The 17,286-nt window shown below is 43.5% G+C and overlaps 1 protein-coding gene across 4 annotated transcripts; it reads right to left on the bottom strand.

Moving 5' to 3' along the window:
• Positions 1-939: 939 nt before the first annotated feature.
• On the bottom strand, positions 940-16,094 carry LOC139559440 (serine/threonine-protein phosphatase 1 regulatory subunit 10-like). Of its 4 annotated transcripts, XM_071375477.1 has the most exons (17): positions 15,591-16,094; positions 13,967-14,037; positions 11,324-11,432; positions 11,058-11,144; positions 10,679-10,866; positions 10,367-10,450; positions 10,111-10,251; positions 9,742-9,850; positions 9,318-9,442; positions 7,292-7,413; positions 6,807-7,146; positions 6,204-6,450; positions 6,013-6,088; positions 5,528-5,767; positions 5,173-5,302; positions 3,378-3,749; positions 940-3,146 (listed from the first exon to the last, which is right to left on the bottom strand). In XM_071375477.1, the coding sequence occupies exons 3-17, from the start codon at positions 11,428-11,430 to the stop codon at positions 2,983-2,985; spliced, it is 2,532 nt and encodes an 843-aa protein (XP_071231578.1). In that variant the 5' UTR covers positions 11,431-11,432; positions 13,967-14,037; positions 15,591-16,094; the 3' UTR covers positions 940-2,982. The 4 variants fall into 4 exon arrangements, with proteins under 4 accessions (XP_071231578.1, XP_071231575.1, XP_071231579.1 ...); XM_071375474.1 differs by having other exon boundaries at positions 13,967-16,093; XM_071375478.1 differs by having other exon boundaries at positions 6,828-7,146; positions 13,967-16,093.
• Positions 16,095-17,286: the final 1,192 nt, after the last annotated feature.

Here is a 17,286-nt window from a genome sequence, read left to right as displayed (position 1 = left end):
GTTAGATAAGAACTTGAAACAAAACTGTTAATGGATTACATCTAATTTTCACACCCCAAATCAAATGTATTTATAAAGCCCTTTTTACATCAGCAAATGTCATCACAAAGTGCTTATACAGAAACCCATCTTAAAACCCCAAACAGCAAGCAATGTAGATGTAGAAGCATGGTGGCTAAGAAAAACTCCCTAGAACCTAGGAAGAAACCTAGAGAGGAATCAGGCTCTGAGGGGTGGCCAGTCCTCTTCTGGCAGTGCTTGGTGGAGATTATAAGAGTACATGGCCATTAAGGCCAGATCGTTCTTCAAGATGTTCAAACGTTCATAGATGACCAGCAGGGTCAAATAATAATCACAGTGGTTGTAGAGGGTACAACAGGCCAGCACCTCAGGAGTAATTGTCTGAGCTAATGGTGGGAGATTTGGCAGCTCAGACCCCGTAGGAGACATGAGAAGGCTCGACTGCTGAACTCGTAGCTTAAATGGGGAGAACCAGTTGAAAGTTTGTCTGCAGAATGAGTGACACCGGTTGAGCATGCCGACAGCATTTTTTTCTCTCCAGAAGCCTTGAGAAAATTGTCCGGCTATCGGGGGGCACATCCTTTCCTAACGATTGCGTCTGAAATTGGGCTTGCAACTCGGTTTACCCTCACCCATAAGGCGAGAGTTTTCCTGCATATTATGAGTACAGCGACTGTAATTAGACGGCATTGCGTTAATTTCACTACTTAGCTTTTTCTGCTGGTGAAGGCCCTGTAGAACCACGCCCAGAAACTGACCGGGGTTAGAAAGTTGAATAAAAAAAACATAGGGCGAGAACAAAACCAAGCCAGTGGTAGATTTGTTAATAGCAGATTCTTGATTAAACGGTTATTAAAAGTTTGGCACGTAGCCAGGTCGCAACAAACAGTACAGCAGCACAGAGACAACGCGGATACATTCATTTTAGGACATTTATTAATACATGTAGAAAATAAATGGATACAAGAATTTAACAAAAATGTGGACCTAAATTGGAGAGATCCAACTCATCAGTATCATATCAAAATAAAAATGCAATAAATCCAACCCAAAACAAAATTTGACATAATTATAGTCCCACAAGAGACATGAAGGCCACGGTTTTCACAGAAAACACTTTGAATTAGTTGACCCAGAGAATGATTCCTTAGTTTTACCCTGTTGGACATTTAACACTGACCGAACACTGAAGCCCATACAAGCTAATACAGGCCTGTGTGTGAAGAAGCACTTATATAAAAGGGGACTGTGTGTCTGCCACATGGCATCCAACCATCATTTTTGTCACATGGAAGAGATATATACTCCTGGTGGTACAGGTTATACAGTTGTTGAAATATAAAAATCACAGAGGCTTCCATTAGACCAGAACTTCATTCACTATAATGTACTCTTCTAGGTAAAAGGCTCAGTCAAACCAAGCAACGCTTTTTCCTGTTGTTCCCTCTCCTGTGATAGGCAGACCACTAGTACTCACTATCAGAAAACGCAACACGTTTGTTCGTTCAGTGCGTAGGCATTCATCTATGGATGGTTCAGTTAAACGTTCTCTTAATACTGTTTCATTCATTTGATCTTGAGGGGAACTGTTTGAGGCAGGCCTTTCTAGAGCAGGAGCTAGATAGTAGTAGAACAAGCAGCGTGGTGGGTCCTGTCCTGTCAGCCAGGCTGCCTGGTGAAAACAACTTGGATTTGGCCAACTTTCCTTTTAAAGTGCTTCCAAACTGATAACGCTCTTGCCTATGGGGAAGTTGGCAAACAACATCAAACAATATTACAATTATTTGGTCGACTTCACATTCATTGTCTTGTTTTCTGTTTAAATCCTACGGTAGAAAAAGTGGCATGTCTTTCTTGCATGCCACTTGGCCGTAAATAGGTTTTAAAATGGTGTACTGACCATTGTAATTTGGCCATGTCTTTCTGACTACAGTTTGAAAACTCAGGGGACCACAGTGCTACATTCAGTCATTCAGGAGGGAGGGCGGGGCTTAGACTCATTCTGGAGCTGACGGTTAGCTAAAGATCCTGTCTGTCAGGGGAACATGGTCCAATAGGCACAGCCAGGGCAGGAGTGACGCTACACAACTACAGAGCAGAATGATGGAAGTGTCATTTAGCTTCAAGAAGTACAACTCAATACTGGGGAGGTCCTGGAGATGTTTCTATTGATTTGCCATCTTCATTGCTGACCTCTTAGCTCAGTGCTGATTGAAGTAGTAGACAAAGATGTAGAGACTAGTGCATTAGACAGGGCTGGCTGATAGGCTATATGGGAAAGTGACAGACCGCAACCATAAGTCATAGTGGTCATAGTGTCTGGTTACTGTACATCTTCATCAACCTGAAGCAACCGTGTTAAAAATGATCACAATAAAACATTTATACAAACATACTAAATGATCATCTCACAGCTATAGCAGTACCTATACTTTTACAAAGCCAGGGCATGAGAGTCTGTGTATTCTGGTGTACAAGCAATGTCCTCTGTCCCTGATCAAGGGAGTTTGTGCGAGCAGGGCAAACAAAAATGGACGTAGGAAGTCGAGAATTTCTTGGGGGGACATATTGGGTTGGTGTGGGGAGAGAGGAAGAGGAAGTAGTAGATAAATGTCTGATTCTGCCCTGTATATTCAGTATCTTCCTCTGCTACTGGTGAGCCTTCATATCAAAGTCCCAGTCACACAGTAAGAGAACAGTAGTGGAACTGCTTCTTCAACAGACCTGCAGAAAAATCACATTGAGATTACCAGACCAGAGCAGCTGTTAAGGCTGCAGGACTCAGCCTTGTCTGTCTCTCACATTGATGGTCACATTCGACTGTCTTTCTAGCCTGGTGGGCTGTCTGTCTCTCTGTTCCAGTGGTGAAACTAAATCAGCAGCTCATGAATTCAGAGTTCTGCCACCTAGTGGTAGTATCAGGGTATTGTCACGTCTTAGTGTTCGAGGTGTGTCGCTGGTCTAGTGCCCGTGTTGGGGCCCGTGGTCATTGTACTGGTTGTGGGCGGGGTGGTTGGGGGGCAGGGGAGGACCGTTGACGCCAGGGTGGTAGAAAGCACAGTTGCTCTCGTAACGGCAGTTTCCTTTCATCATGAAGTGGCGACACACTGGCCTCTTGGACATGTCTGAGAGGAAAGAGAAAAGAACAGAGTTAGTACACAACTAGCCAGGCAAACGTCTGTACTGACTGCATCAAGGCTAGAAGATAGCAAACGGAAATCAACTTCGTCTTTACTTTTATTGCACTACAGTGGGGCAGTCCTACATGGGCAACAGGGTGGTGTTTCAGACTGGCCCTATATGTCTAAAATAAATAACATTTGTAGAAGGAACATTCCCTTTCTAAGTCAACTCACCTCCCATGTTGTGTCCTCCTCTAGGCCCCCCTCGTCCTCTCCCTCTGAAGCCCACCTGTTCCCCTCCTCTCCCTCGGCCCCCTCGGTGGAAGTGGCCCCCTCCGCCCCGGTGTGGCCCCCCCCTCATCGAGTCGTCCCCCCAGTAGTTGCTGTTGTCTCCTCCGTGGCCCTGGGGTGGCGGGGGCCCCATCATGCGGGGGTTGGCGTTGAAGCCAGGGGGTCCATGGTTGTGTGGGGGCGGAGGATGGTTGTAGTGGGGGCCTCCAGGGCCCAGGGGCTTGCCTGCAGGAGGGTACCCAACTCCGTTCATGGGCATGCCCATGTTGGGCATGTTGTTCATGCCTGGACCGTGGCCCAACAGGCCTTGGCTCACTGTGGAGGAAAGACATACTTTAACAACCATTCTAGTACGCATATCATGATATACAGTTAAGAGTAGGAGGAAATGTAAGAATACTTGGTTTGTGTTAGAACTAGAGAAAGGAAGGTGTGTATTTATTATGGATCCCTATTAGCTGTTGTCAAGGCAGCAGCTACTATTCCTGGGGTCCAGGAAAATTAAGGCAGTTATACATTACAGTACATTCACAACAGATTTCACAACGTATTAAGTGTGTACCCTCAGGCATATCTACAACACAAAATCAATGTGTACGTGTGTGTATAGTCCGTTTGTTATTGTGTGTTTGTATGCATGTGTCTGTGCCTATGTTTGTGTTGCTTCACAGTCCCTGCGGTTCCAAAAGGTGTATTTTTTATCTGGTTTTTACATCTCATTTTACTGCTGGAATGAGTTACTTGATGTGGAATAGAGTTTCATATAGTCATGACTATGTAGTACTGTGGGCCTCCCGTAGTCTGTTCTGGACTGTGAAGAGACCTCTTGTGGCATGTCTTGTGGGGTATGCATGGGTGTCTGAGCTGTGCGCCAGTAGTTTAAACAGACAGCTCGGTGCATTCAACATGTCAATACTTCTCACAAATACAAATAGTGATGAAGTCAATCTCTCCTCCACTTTGAGCCATGAGAGATTTACATGCATATTATTAATGTTAGCTCTCTGTGTACATCCAAGGGCCAGCCGTGCTGCCCTGTTCTGAGCCAATTGCAAGTCCCTATTTGTGGCACCTGACCACACGACTGAACAGTAGTCCAGGTGCGACAAAACTAGGGCCTGTAGGACCTGCCTTGTTGATAGTGCTGCTAAGAATGCAGAGCGGCGCTTTATTATAGACAGACTTCTCCCCATCTTAGCTACTACTGCATCAATATGTTTTGGCCATGGCAGTTTACAATCTAGTGTTACTCCAAGCAGTTGTCTCCTCAACTTGCTCAATTACCACATTATTCATTACAAGATTTAATTGAGGTTTAGTAAATGATTTGTCCCAAATACACTGCTTTTAGTTTGAAATATTTAAACTAACTTATTCCTTGCCACCCATTCAGAAACTAACTGCAGCTCGTTGTTGCAGTCATTTCAGTCGCTGTACTAGCTGAGGTGTATAATGTTGAGTCATCCGCATACAGACACACTGCCTTTACTCAAAACCATTGGCATGTCGTTAGTAAAGATTGAAAAAAGGGGCCTAGACAGCTGCCCTGGGGAATTCCTGATTCTACCTGGATTTTGTTGGAGAGGCATTAAAGAACACCCTCTGTGTTCTGTTAGACAGGTAACACTTTATCCACAATATAACACATACCTTTTTCCAGCAACAGACTATGATCGATAGTGTGTTGTGTAGGGGGTCCGTGTGTGCTTATGTGTGTGTTGTAAAGGTTTGTGTGTACCTCCGGGCGGGGGTCCGGTGGGGGGGCCCTGGTTCTGGGTCTGCTGTAGAGAGCCCAGCAGCTGTTTGATCTTTTCAGAGAAGTCTGGCTGCTTGATCAGGTCCTCAGTAGACTGTCCACCACTAGCTCCCTACAGGAGAGGGAGGGAGGGGTTAAGCCAAATCATGACAGACTAAAATAAACATCACAGATACACTGGTTACAGGGCTTTTCCGGGAGTTCCAGAAGTTCTGTTTTAAAACAGTTACGGTAAACACATTAATACTTGAAATCATCCAATCATAAAGTTTCTCAATGAGATTACATAATGGCAGGGTTACAAAAACAGGATTAGTTCATGCTTTATATCACTTACCATGATGGAGGTGAGTAATTCCTGTACGTTAACGGAGGGGTTAGCGGGGGCACCAGGCAAGGTGCCCTGGGCAATGTTGCCTAGGTTACTCAAAAGGTTGTTGGCCCCCAGGTTGCCCATGAGGTTGGCGAGGACGGGGGGCAGCTTGGAGCCCTCCACCCCTCCGGGGCCCACGCCAGAGCCAGGCTGGGACGACGTGTCCACGGGCTCCATGTAGCTGTCATCCATCATGGTCGAGTCCTGGAGAAGAGAGGGAGTTAGTTCACTGGACACAGAGGATGTTTGGAGCGTTGAGCGTTGTCTTTATGTATTACAGGACTTTAGCACTTTTTCAGATACAAAACTCTTAGAGTAAAAGTCAAAACTGATAACACTTGTGTAATGCTTCCTATTTTATGTTCAAAACGTTTGGTTGTGCATTCATTTTAGTTGAACACATCTTTCAAACGGCACCAAAGTGATTGACAGAAAAGGGTATATCCCACCTCGTCCAGGGGTATGAGGCGTGGAGGCATGGGTTCGTAGGCCTCAGGCTCTGGTTCATGGGGGCTGTCAGGAACACTGAGGAGAAGAGACAGGTGAGTTTCCACAATACAATGTGAGGCACTTTGAGCACCTGGTAACCCACTAGGGCTATAGAGATCCATATCATTTTAAGGTGTGTGTGAATCCGTACCTCTCCTTGGTGAGGAAGATCTCCTGCAGGATGCCCGTCTCGCGGTCCCTCTGTGTGAGTCTCTCTGTGCTATTGGCACCAGCGTTGACCAGGGGGCCGGTGAGGGCCAGGGGCCTCGGGGGGCTCCAGGGGACGCGCTCCTCCATGGAGTCGTGGGACAGGCGCCTTGCCATCTCAAACGTGTGGCGGTCCATCATCATCTCGCGCTTCGCCGCCTCGCCAAAGTCCTTGACCTTGTTGACGTTGACTGGAGAGGGGGATAGAAGGAACAGGAGGAAGGAAAGAGGTGGAGAATGAGAAGGTTAGCCATGGCACACAACAGGGATGTGATCACGACAAGATAGAAAAGCAGAAAAGGCTGGATTTTGACGAGGGAATAGGTATTTTTCGGGGGGGGGGGGGGGGGGGGGATTGAAGATAAATTACAGAAAAGCAGGGGGGGGAAATCACATCCCTACACAAAGACTACATTTGACTTTTCTGTTCAATTTAAAGTGTTGAGCATGTCTTTATTGGGCTGTTGGCTATCTAGTTTGACTATACAACCACAGTTTAACGTGCAATTACACACAACACCGACCGAAGAAATTGAATTGAAGTTACCGTTAGTTTTTGTTCTCTCACCTCTCTCGGTCTCGTCCAGGTCGAAGTAGAAGTACTGTGTGAGCTGCTCCTCCTCGGCCCAGCGCACGCTCTTCTTCTTCTTGCCCTTCTTGGTCAGCTGACCCTCCTCTTCGCCGCGCGGTTCAGCCAGGGCGCTGGGCTTCTCGCTGCCCGTGTCCATGGCCTCTGGGTCGTCGGCGGGCACGGGTGTGCCGGGTTGCTCCAGGTCTACTGGGACCTCGTGGGGAGGGGTGGTGGAGGCCACCTGGGTCTCTGGGGACGAGGGCTTGGTGCCGCCCTGAGGTGACGGATAGTGAGGTTTACCCTCGAATGGACACGGCTGAGAGGAGGAGGGATGTAAAGAGAGAGAGAGATGGGTGAATACTCAATTCCATTTGCACAGCCTTCCCATAGATTCAGGTGTAGAGTCAGAATAGCAGAGAGTAGACTGTGCTGTCTGTCTGGTCAGGAAGTTATGTGTTTACCTTGTTTGACGTGGGAGAGACAGCTTTGGGGTCTCTCCCTTCCCTTCCTTTCTTCTTCTTGATCTTGATGAGAGAAACAGGGGCGGAGTTTAGGGCATCCAGGAAGCCTGTACCCTCAAGGGCTGCAGAGAGAGGAGGGTACCTTAGTGATGTCACTAACAGTCAAAATACTGCAGGTTTCGTAGAGGGGGAGATGGGTTTCAAAGTGTGTACTACACACATCACGCTATTTTTTCAGGGGTAGGGTACAAAACATGTCATGTGAAAGAAACAAATGTTTGCTTATGCTCTGAAACTGTTTGTATACTCTCTTAGTTTACTGCAATGTTTCAGTCTTGAAGACCTTCCAGTAGTGGAACATTTACAGCAGTGTGTGGGTATCTACCAGTGTTGAGGAGGTCAATTCAATTTCAATCCAGTCAACTCAGAAAGTAAACAAATTCCAAAAAGTTTTCATAGACAAGTACTTAGGATACTTGGAATTTCACTTAACTCCCTGAATTGAAAAGGAATTGACCTCAACCCTGATATATTCTCCATGTTGAGGGGTTAGGTCTAATCTACTCCACGTTGAGGGGTTAGGTCTAATCTACTCCACGTTGAGGGGTTAGGTCTAATCTACTCCACGTTGAGGGGTTAGGTCTAATCTACTCCACGTTGAGGGGTTAGGTCTAATCTACTCCACGTTGAGGGGTTAGGTCTAATCTACTCCACGTTGAGGGGTTAGGTCTAATCTACTCCACGTTGAGGGGTTAGGTCTAATCTACTCCACGTTGAGGGGTTAGGTCTAATCCTCTCCACGTTGAGGGGTTAGGTCTAATCCTCTCCACGTTGAGGGGTTAGGTCTAATCCTCTCCACGTTGAGGGGTTAGGTCTAATCCTCTCCACGTTGAGGGGTTAGGTCTAATCCTCTCCACGTTGAGGGGTTAGGTCTAATCCTCTCCACGTTGAGGGGTTAGGTCTAATCCTCTCCACGTTGAGGGGTTAGGTCTAATCCACTCCACGTTGAGGGGTTAGGTCTAATCCTCTCCACGTTGAGGGGTTAGGTCTAATCATCTCCACGTTGAGGGGTTAGGTCTAATCCTCTCCACGTTGAGGGGTTAGGTCTAATCCACTCCACGTTGAGGGGTTAGGTCTAATCCACTCCACGTTGAGGGGTTAGGTCTAATCTACTCCACGTTGAGGGGTTAGGTCTAATCTACTCCACGTTGAGGGGTTAGGTCTAATCTTCTCCACGTTGAGGGGTTAGGTCTAATCTACTCCACGTTGAGGGGTTAGGTCTAATCTACTCCACGTTGAGGGGTTAGGTCTAATCTTCTCCAAGTTGAGGGGTTAGGTCTAATCTACTCCACGTTGAGGGGTTAGGTCTAATCTTCTCCACGTTGAGGGGTTAGGTCTAATCTTCTCCACGTTGAGGGGTTAGGTCTAATCTTCTCCACGTTGAGGGGTTAGGTCTAATCTTCTCCACGTTGAGGGGTTAGGTCTAATCTTCTCCACGTTGAGGGGTTAGGTCTAATCTACTCCACTTTGAGGGGTTAGGTCTAATCCTCTCCACGTTGAGGGGTTAGATCTAATCCTCTCCACGTTGAGGGGTTAGATCTAATCCTCTCCACGTTGAGGGGTTAGGTCTAATCCTCTCCACGTTGAGGGGTTAGGTCTAATCTTCTCCACGTTGAGGGGTTAGGTCTAATCTTCTCCACGTTGAGGAGTTAGGTCTAATCTACTCCACGTTGAGGGGTTAGGTCTAATCTTCTCCACGTTGAGGGGTTAGGTCTAATCTTCTCCACGTTGAGGGGTTAGGTCTAATCTTCTCCACGTTGAGGGGTTAGGTCTAATCTTCTCCACGTTGAGGGGTTAGGTCTAATCTTCTCCACGTTGAGGGGTTAGGTCTAATCTTCTCCACGTTGAGGGGTTAGGTCTAATCTTCTCCACGTTGAGGGGTTAGGTCTAATCCTCTCCACGTTGAGGGGTTAGGTCTAATCTACTACTGTACATGCAGTGAAGGGGTCAAAAAGAAAGTACATACCGATTTCTGTTGAGGTCTTACGTTGTGCCGGGATGATCTTCACCTTGATCTCCTTGGTGTGGTTAGGAGTGGTGTTGAGGGGTTTATACTTCTTCTCCACAGGGGGAGGGTCCAGAGGACCAAAACTGGTAGAGAGAAAGACAAGAGAAACATGTTAAATTTTACTCCATCGGACCCAAACTGGTAGAGAGAGATACATGGGAGAGGTTCAGTGAGTAATAGTTCCAATATATTCATTGCAAAAACATTTGCCAAAGACAGGTTTGGTCAATACTCTCATTAACCACCTAGGGGGAAGCACTGAACAGTGTTTTATGCTGTGGTTAGGCAATATTTATCCTGTTATTGCCTGGTAAAACACAGAAGGACGATGAATATACACAATATGAACAAAGCTGTTATTACTGTCTGAAGTGTAGGTTACCTGGGTCTCTTGAGGACTTGGGCTGGTTTGATGTTGTACTTGTCTCCCAGCTGGAGGGCCACGGGGGGCTTCTTGACTGGGACAGGGGTGGGAGCATCCATCTCCAGGCCTGGAAGACAACAAACAGGACAGGGTCAGATCAGGATATTATATAGTCCTACATCCAGCACTTTTGCAACAGCAGGAGCTTCATCCCTACAGCCAGAAACACAATTACTTCTTCATTTGCATATTACTGTTGCCTGTCTTCTATCGAAGGACAACCTTATACACAGAATCGTATTTTGAAAATTAAACTTTTTTGTGATAAACTGTGGACAGAGTGTGCGTGTAGTTTGACAAGATGGCGGTGAAGGGAGCGTAGTGTACCTATGGAGCGGATCTTAGCATGGCTGGGAGCGTGAGCTTTGGGCTTCTCCCTCTTCCTCTCCTCCTCCGCTGCCTTCCCTCCATCAGCCGCCTTCACCTCTCGGACTGGCACTTTCCCCTCCTCCTTCTTCCGCTTCTTATCTGAGAGAGAAAGAGACAGGATGTTATGTAAACTAAGAGATTACAGGGGAGCGGAGAGTTAAAGAGAGGAAGAAAGTAAAAATGAGGGAACGAGGGATAGGACAGTAGTAGTTACCTGCAGGAGAGGTGGCGGAGACACTCTGGGAACGGATGGTAGCCATCCAGCCATCCACCAGCCCAGCAGACAGCTTCCTCAGCTCTGAGAGACAACATTAGTTGCACATCAACCTCAGACACTGTCATAAAACAATTTACATCTACTGCACAGATACCACCACTAGGAACTGTATCATCTTGAATTTGGGTTTGTGAGAAAGTGAGTTACAAATAAAATGCTAAACTATTTCCTCACAGAGGTCTATTTAGTCAGCTCAGTGTATTGAAGAGGGTGGACCGCAAGGGAAATTAAAGTTGTTTAAAAACATACCCTCAGTCTCTCCAGTCTTGCTGAGCTGCTTGACCAGCTTGGCAGTGTTGTTCTGTTTCAGGTGGTCTACAGTGAGGGGCAGTTTCTGCAGCGTCAGCAGGATGAGCTGTAACAGGGGGGTGTTGTTGCTAGATTTGGAGTAGGTCAGCCACGCATTCAGCAGCTTGTAGCCTCCCACTCGGATAAACCTAGATGAAGGGATGGAAGAGTCAATCAAATTGAATCTAAATGGCCCATTTTCACAAAGCGATTTACAGTAATCCGGCCTAGACCCCCAACCCCCCAAAGAACAAGCAGTAGCAGTGGCAGAAAACTCCCTAGTGAAGTTACTAAACAAGTTACTAAACAATAAATGACATAAAATGGGAGTAGAGCTTACCTGTTGAGAATGTCATGGGACTTGGTCTGCAGTAGGATATTCAGGTACATACACCTGCTCACCATCTTGTGAGAGCCCTTCATGAGACTGTGGAGAAAAGACCCCAAGAAAACCAACGGTCAGAACAAAAGAATGCTACCATTACGGTTTACACTGGCAACTCAAAATAATTAATGAAAAACACAAAATAGTAAAAGCTGGGAAAATGTTATACAAGTTCAAAAGCACATCATAAAAGTAAAAAAAAATGGCACTATTTTAATTACCTGAAAACTTTGGGGACTCCCTCCAGGCTGCGGAGCTCTCCATCTTTCCCCAGGAGGTTCTCTACTCCCTTTAGGACCTCTCTGGGGTCCACTGGGCCCACCGCCATCTCTGCTCAGAGAGGAAGAGACAAACATACTTAACATACAGGATATCGTCAAATCAAATCGTATAACTCTGGCGCTTACTAAACAGGTATTGTTATAGTCTCTTTCAATGTGCCACTAAAGTGATGTTTGCACTGAACTGCATCCAGGCATGTCAGATTTGACTTTGTTTTGGGAGGGCTCCTTGGAACTGACACCATCCGTCCATCTCTAAAACCTGCAAAAAGTTACGGCTTACAGACAATTCAACTTAGGTACTAAACCATAAGACATCTCCAAACTTCACTCTACCACACGACCGACCAAGGTTGAAATCCATACTGCAGTTTGTACTGTTTCCTTCTAGCTACAAAGCCGAGAGCAACATCACAATGGGCCGAGGCCTACGGCAAAAATACCCACATTGCTAGATCTTCAGCCACACTGAAATCTGTTAAAACAAGGAAAAGGGGGGCAGTGACAGGCCCAACTAACCCCTCAGCCAAGCTGCTGCCTTCGCATTCCAAATTATGTACCAGTGAACACCACGACTGACGTGTTGCCTCAATCTTTAAAAAATTATTTGCATTTGATTTTCACCGGAGGGATGGATTGGCCTGTTCTGTGGGGTTCTTCTCATAGCTGAGGGAGAAGAGGTAATGCCTGACAGAGCCTACTGTCCCTGTTCTCCCAGTAGCTCCAGGAGGATTCCCCTAAGACAGCAGGGTAGAGCCTAATACAAAGACTGCTTATAGGTCATGCTGCTAGTTCATTTTCTTTGTCAGTAATTCAACAGAGAGAAAATATGCAAGGAGTCAGTTCAACACAACACATGATGAGAAAATGACAGGTTGGGCTGTAGTTTAGAATAGGTTCATGTGGAGTTCCCCCAAGGGCAGCGCAATACATTCAAGTAGCTATGCTTTATTCAGATTATTAAAACATTACAAAAGAAGTTAACAAAACCTTCCACTCATGATTGCCTTCATAATATGAACAACATAAACAAGTTCATGGTAAGTGCAAATAAAAAACAGATGAGTGATTAGGATTGGATATGAGCAAACAACCAGTAAACCTAGTGGATGGGGAAATGAGTCATTGGGCTGAGGAGCAGCCTTGTCAACCTGCCATTTGTACTGTTCTAGTCTCAGAAAAATAACCTATTGAATGTCAACGGTGACGAGAGCTGTAGAAGCTAGAAAACTTTACTGATGCTGTTCTGGTAACAGAGGAGGATGCTACAGTCTACGTCGTGTGTGTGTGTGGGTGGAAAATACCATGAGTAGCTTTCCCCTCTACTAATAAGACACATATTGGAAGCTAAACACTGAGGCACACACACACAAGGAAGGCCCTCAAACTGAAAGGCTACAGGTATTCAGTTTCAGGCTTGCGGTGCACTGAACTGGTGGTTGGAATGACTGACCAGCTCCTTCACTGATAGAGAAGGGTGCAGTCATATTACCAGTAGTCTCAGGTAGCACAGGAACTCCAAGGAATAGTTGGTTGAACAGAGCACAGAAGAAGCCTATTCTAAGACAAATGCATAGTACTATTAATTTCAGTTATCTAAGGAACATATTTAACTATTTTTGTGTGTGTTTGTAAGTATAAATAATTATTTTGAAAGTAATATTGAAGTTATTTGAATTGATATTGTAAGTATTGGTTTTGTAAGTGGTTGACCTCACACATACATCCCTCAAAGTGTATAGGACTATTGTGGAGCCAGTATGTTAATTGCCTATGATTAACATTAAAATAAAGGGAATATTTAATCTGAAGCATTGTCAAGGACAATCCCCTTGGTTCAATGATCTCCCCCCATGGAGCAGTGGATGAACGTTTTAGCATTTACTGCCACCTATAGCTGTGTACAAGGAATTACAAATTGTATCAAATGTACAAGCACTACACCTCCATGCAAATGTAGACAAAAGAAATCCACAAATTTCAAAGTACTAATTAATGAATACATGTATCAAAGCAAATTTATACAAAATATATATATATAATTTTTTTTTAAGTCATTCACCAAACGAAAGTAATTTAATTTGGCTACGAATATATTTGAAATGTATACTTAAGCTGAGCAGGAGATTGGCTCAAGTACAAGTGGGTGGTTAAAACAAGAACAATAGTTAACGGAAAATACTGACGCCATATTACTGTGCCAAAAAAAAAGAGAACACTAGTAGACCGACTTCAGTTGAGGATCCAGCGACTACGGCTGGAACCTTTACGTATAAAACTAAGTCAAATCTCCACTAACCTATTAAACCATTGCAGTAAAATATAATTAGAATTTTTGCTTAGCCTTGCTCAAACCCAATCTATGCGTAAATCATAACACTAACAGTAGGGGTGGGACTTCTGCATGCATTTTTCTCATTGTTCAGTGCATAACTGAACCCTTATCATGTTAATATTTTAAAAGTCATTATAATATGGTTATGACTATGTTCATTATCATATACTTTGAATTACTGTAACCAAGTATTGCTTGGATAGTATTTCATTTTGAAATGTCATGTGAGGAAATCAGTTTGGTCTTACCCGTTTAACTGTTGTAGTAGAAGTTTTATATAGTCTCAGAACTCCACAACACGGGACATAACACACAACTCCTGAAAATGTCACAACTGTTACACACAGTCAATAGAATTAAGTTATTGATAAGACAGCCTAGTAAAGAATAATTCAATGGGGGGGAAAGTCAAGTAAATTAATATTCATACACACACACACAATTGCTTTGCTGTATTTACTCAAATATATAGCAATGCAGTTGAAAAGGGTATCACATGTTATCATTTAGCTACAATGTAACAAATACTTGTCACACTTGCTCAAACCCCTGCCAATAACAAGCAATTTTTTGTTGACATATTAGTTTTAACCCTGGTCAACAATCATTATATAAAATAAAAAACACTTATGTCCTATGGGGCTAATGTTACTGCTGTTTGTAGCCTACACCAAGCAGATATTCCAAAAATAAATTACTAGTCACAAATAGAAAATAATTGAGGGAAAGCATGTAGATAATCAAATTACTGAAACTGTATATGCCTTACAAACGCACCATGTTAATGATGGTTAAATAATTAAATATCACGCAACCGGTAGGCCTTCATTGCAATGCACGCCCTACCATACCACTAGAATAAAGATCCCAATCAATGACCGAGTTCAGGCTAGGGTAGTTCGCCGTTAAAAGGGAAAAACTAACCCGTGATACACCGAAAATATATCTAGGCCCTGCCCTCTTTTGTTAACTGCTTCGTGGCTGCAACAGCCTCGAGAACATAAAGAACAATGTATGCCAGCTAACCCGGCCACAACACAGCTAGCATACTATCACATTTGCACGGCCGGAGAATCATTTACAATTAACAAAAAACAACGAGAAGGTATCTAGCTGTAACGGCTACACATGCGATAAGGACACCGCGAGAAGAAAGTCGTTCCGCTATTCTGGGAAGCCAACACATGACTGTCGCTCCATTTAAACACAGTAGCCATTATTGCTGCATGTTCTGGAAGGACAAAACGACAACAAGCCCGCCATTTTGATGTAATTCCGACAACACCGGTCTGCCTTTTGTAATATTTCGAATGGACGTTTCCCTCCCTTGCGCATTTCAATAAGGCAATCTTTATCCTCAGATTGCCGTATACATATCGTACACCTGGGGAATGTATTTCCTGCTCTAACTATATCGACGACACAACGTCAAGTATCGCAAACTACCAAATGGATGATTTTTTCCAGTGAAGTCCGTAATCTTCAATCTAAGCAATCTTTATGTATAGATTGCGGTTGGTGTAAATTCCAAGGATCTCTCCCCTATTTAGTAGACAAAAAAAACATCCAGATTCATAAGCAAAAAATATTTCCTACGGCAATCTTTATGAGTAGATTGCTTATGATTAACTTAAAACATGTGTTAGTTTATTTGTATCAGTCTCACACACAAAGAAACTGAGCGTTTCCACTCTGCACTTTCCTGTGTGAGCTCATAAACTATCGTTAGCGTTCGCTGCATTTGAATTGCAAAAAGCTAGCTGACCACGTACGGAGACAAACTAGCACACTTGACATTATCCTAAATCTACGACTAAACAATGAGTAATTTCGTGAATTTAGGTTCAGATTGCTTTGAAAATAAACACTTACTATAAATACTTCAGCGTCTCGAGTAGCTATATTTCTACTGTATATTGTGCTTTACAGCAACAGATCTCTTGTTACATCAGTTTTATATCGTTAACCGTCATGTTTTTATAACGTTAACAATCTATGGCTGGAACAAACTGGTTTATGGGCGGGGTTGTGGCAGCTAAAAACTAGCTTTTCCTTCTGGAACAAACTGGAGGCAAAAATAGTAATCAAATGTCCATTACTTGAAGAAAAAAAATGTTTTTTTTGGAATAAATGTTCAAAGTCCTCGACAGCCACTCTTCAGACAAAATACCTGAAGGAAAAAAAAGAGCAAACAAAACGAAAAATACATTTAAGATACATTCACTTGTTTTCTTCGTGTGTTCATACACAACTTAATCTTAAAATAGCTTTGATGGATTATGATTAAAATAAATAATTGCGCAGTCGTTTTTGTTCCAAAACTAGCAGTATTTCTTTCGACGTTACTCACCTCAGAACAAATCCAGGAATAAACTGGAAGGGGAGGGGCTTGGTATTTATACCCGGTGACGTTTTTGGCGTTTTCGCGCATGCACTTTCTGGGTTTTTCATGGTAACAAAATGGAGTTTTGGTGACGCGCTGTTGTAGAACGACCTTCATCAGTGTTTTCTATATGTGCCTTCAAGGATAGAAAGATGGCGCTGCACGTTTTGTACATTCCTTTTTCATTTTACCTCACATCCCACGTCTATTGTTGCTTATCTAAACAAATTGTAATGAGTACCAGTGCTAACTCACAAAATATGGTACTTGTATTAAGTTACAATATCACATTTGGGTATAAATTCGAATGTAATATTTGTACAAAATGGCTGCGATGCACTCGAGCATGCTGCCTGCCACACCCTCGGACACTATCAACACCTTGCCGTTTAATTTAAAATGATTAAATGAATAATTAACTAAAATTCATAAAATAAATGAATTGGAGTCCAAATTTCAAAGTCTTTGACCATGCACAAAAATAAATGTGCTAATTGCCCTTTCACCTGTAACCTCTCAACCCTCAGTTGTGAAAGGCAAAATGGCAGCGTCCATACCAAGTATTGGAAGGATTTTATGCCGTGTATCCGCTTTACTTCACAGAATATTCGGCAGAATCTGGTATTTGACAATTATTGTCTATAGTACGTCAGATAAGCAAAAGCTTGGACGTCTGCTGCACACATACATCACGAAACAGTGACCGAGCTAAAGTAACGTGTTACCGTTGGCTAATAAACACTAGCCAGCTACAGCTAGCGAAGTTACAGAGTTAGCTAGCTAGCAACATAGCTAAATACATACCGGTACTTTTTAAAATATTTTTTATATATATATATTTTATTAACAACAAATCAATACAGAAAGTACATGAGGGAACAAAGTATATATAGATTATATACAATGGACAATCGAGCTAGGGGGTACAATATCACATTACAATTACACAAGGACCTTAACAGCTTTTTTGTTAGTAGAGTATTTAACTGTCTTAAAATACAGTTCGATTTCTTTTTGTAGGGTAAGAAAATTAGTTTTTTTTGTTTGTAAATGTACATTTGTGTATATGAAATTTGGCCAAAAGAATAATGAAATGAATTACCTAAAAATGTTTCAGCTTATTTCTATTGTATGTAAAGAATCCAAGCAGTACATCTCTCCACAATAGTGTAAAATCTTCATAAA

This window comes from Salvelinus alpinus, chromosome 29 (genome assembly GCF_045679555.1).
Source record: "Salvelinus alpinus chromosome 29, SLU_Salpinus.1, whole genome shotgun sequence".
Classification (NCBI taxonomy): Eukaryota; Metazoa; Chordata; class Actinopteri; order Salmoniformes; family Salmonidae; genus Salvelinus; species Salvelinus alpinus.
The sequence above is the reverse complement of the archived record's forward strand: the minus strand, read 5'-3'. Positions and strand labels throughout refer to the sequence as shown.

Bases quoted from the DNA above. Each gene is read 5' to 3' on its own strand.
- LOC139559440 (XM_071375477.1), bottom strand. From the start codon at position 11,430: ATGGCGGTGGGCCCAGTGGACCCCAGAGAGGTCCTAAAGGGAGTAGAG. The intron at 10,252-10,366 runs GTAACTACTACT...TTTCTCTCTCAG, and splicing joins CTCCGCCACCTCTCCTGCAG to ATAAGAAGCGGAAGAAGGAG. The intron at 3,147-3,377 runs GTGAGTTGACTT...CTTTCCTCTCAG, and splicing joins AGGAGGACACAACATGGGAG to ACATGTCCAAGAGGCCAGTG.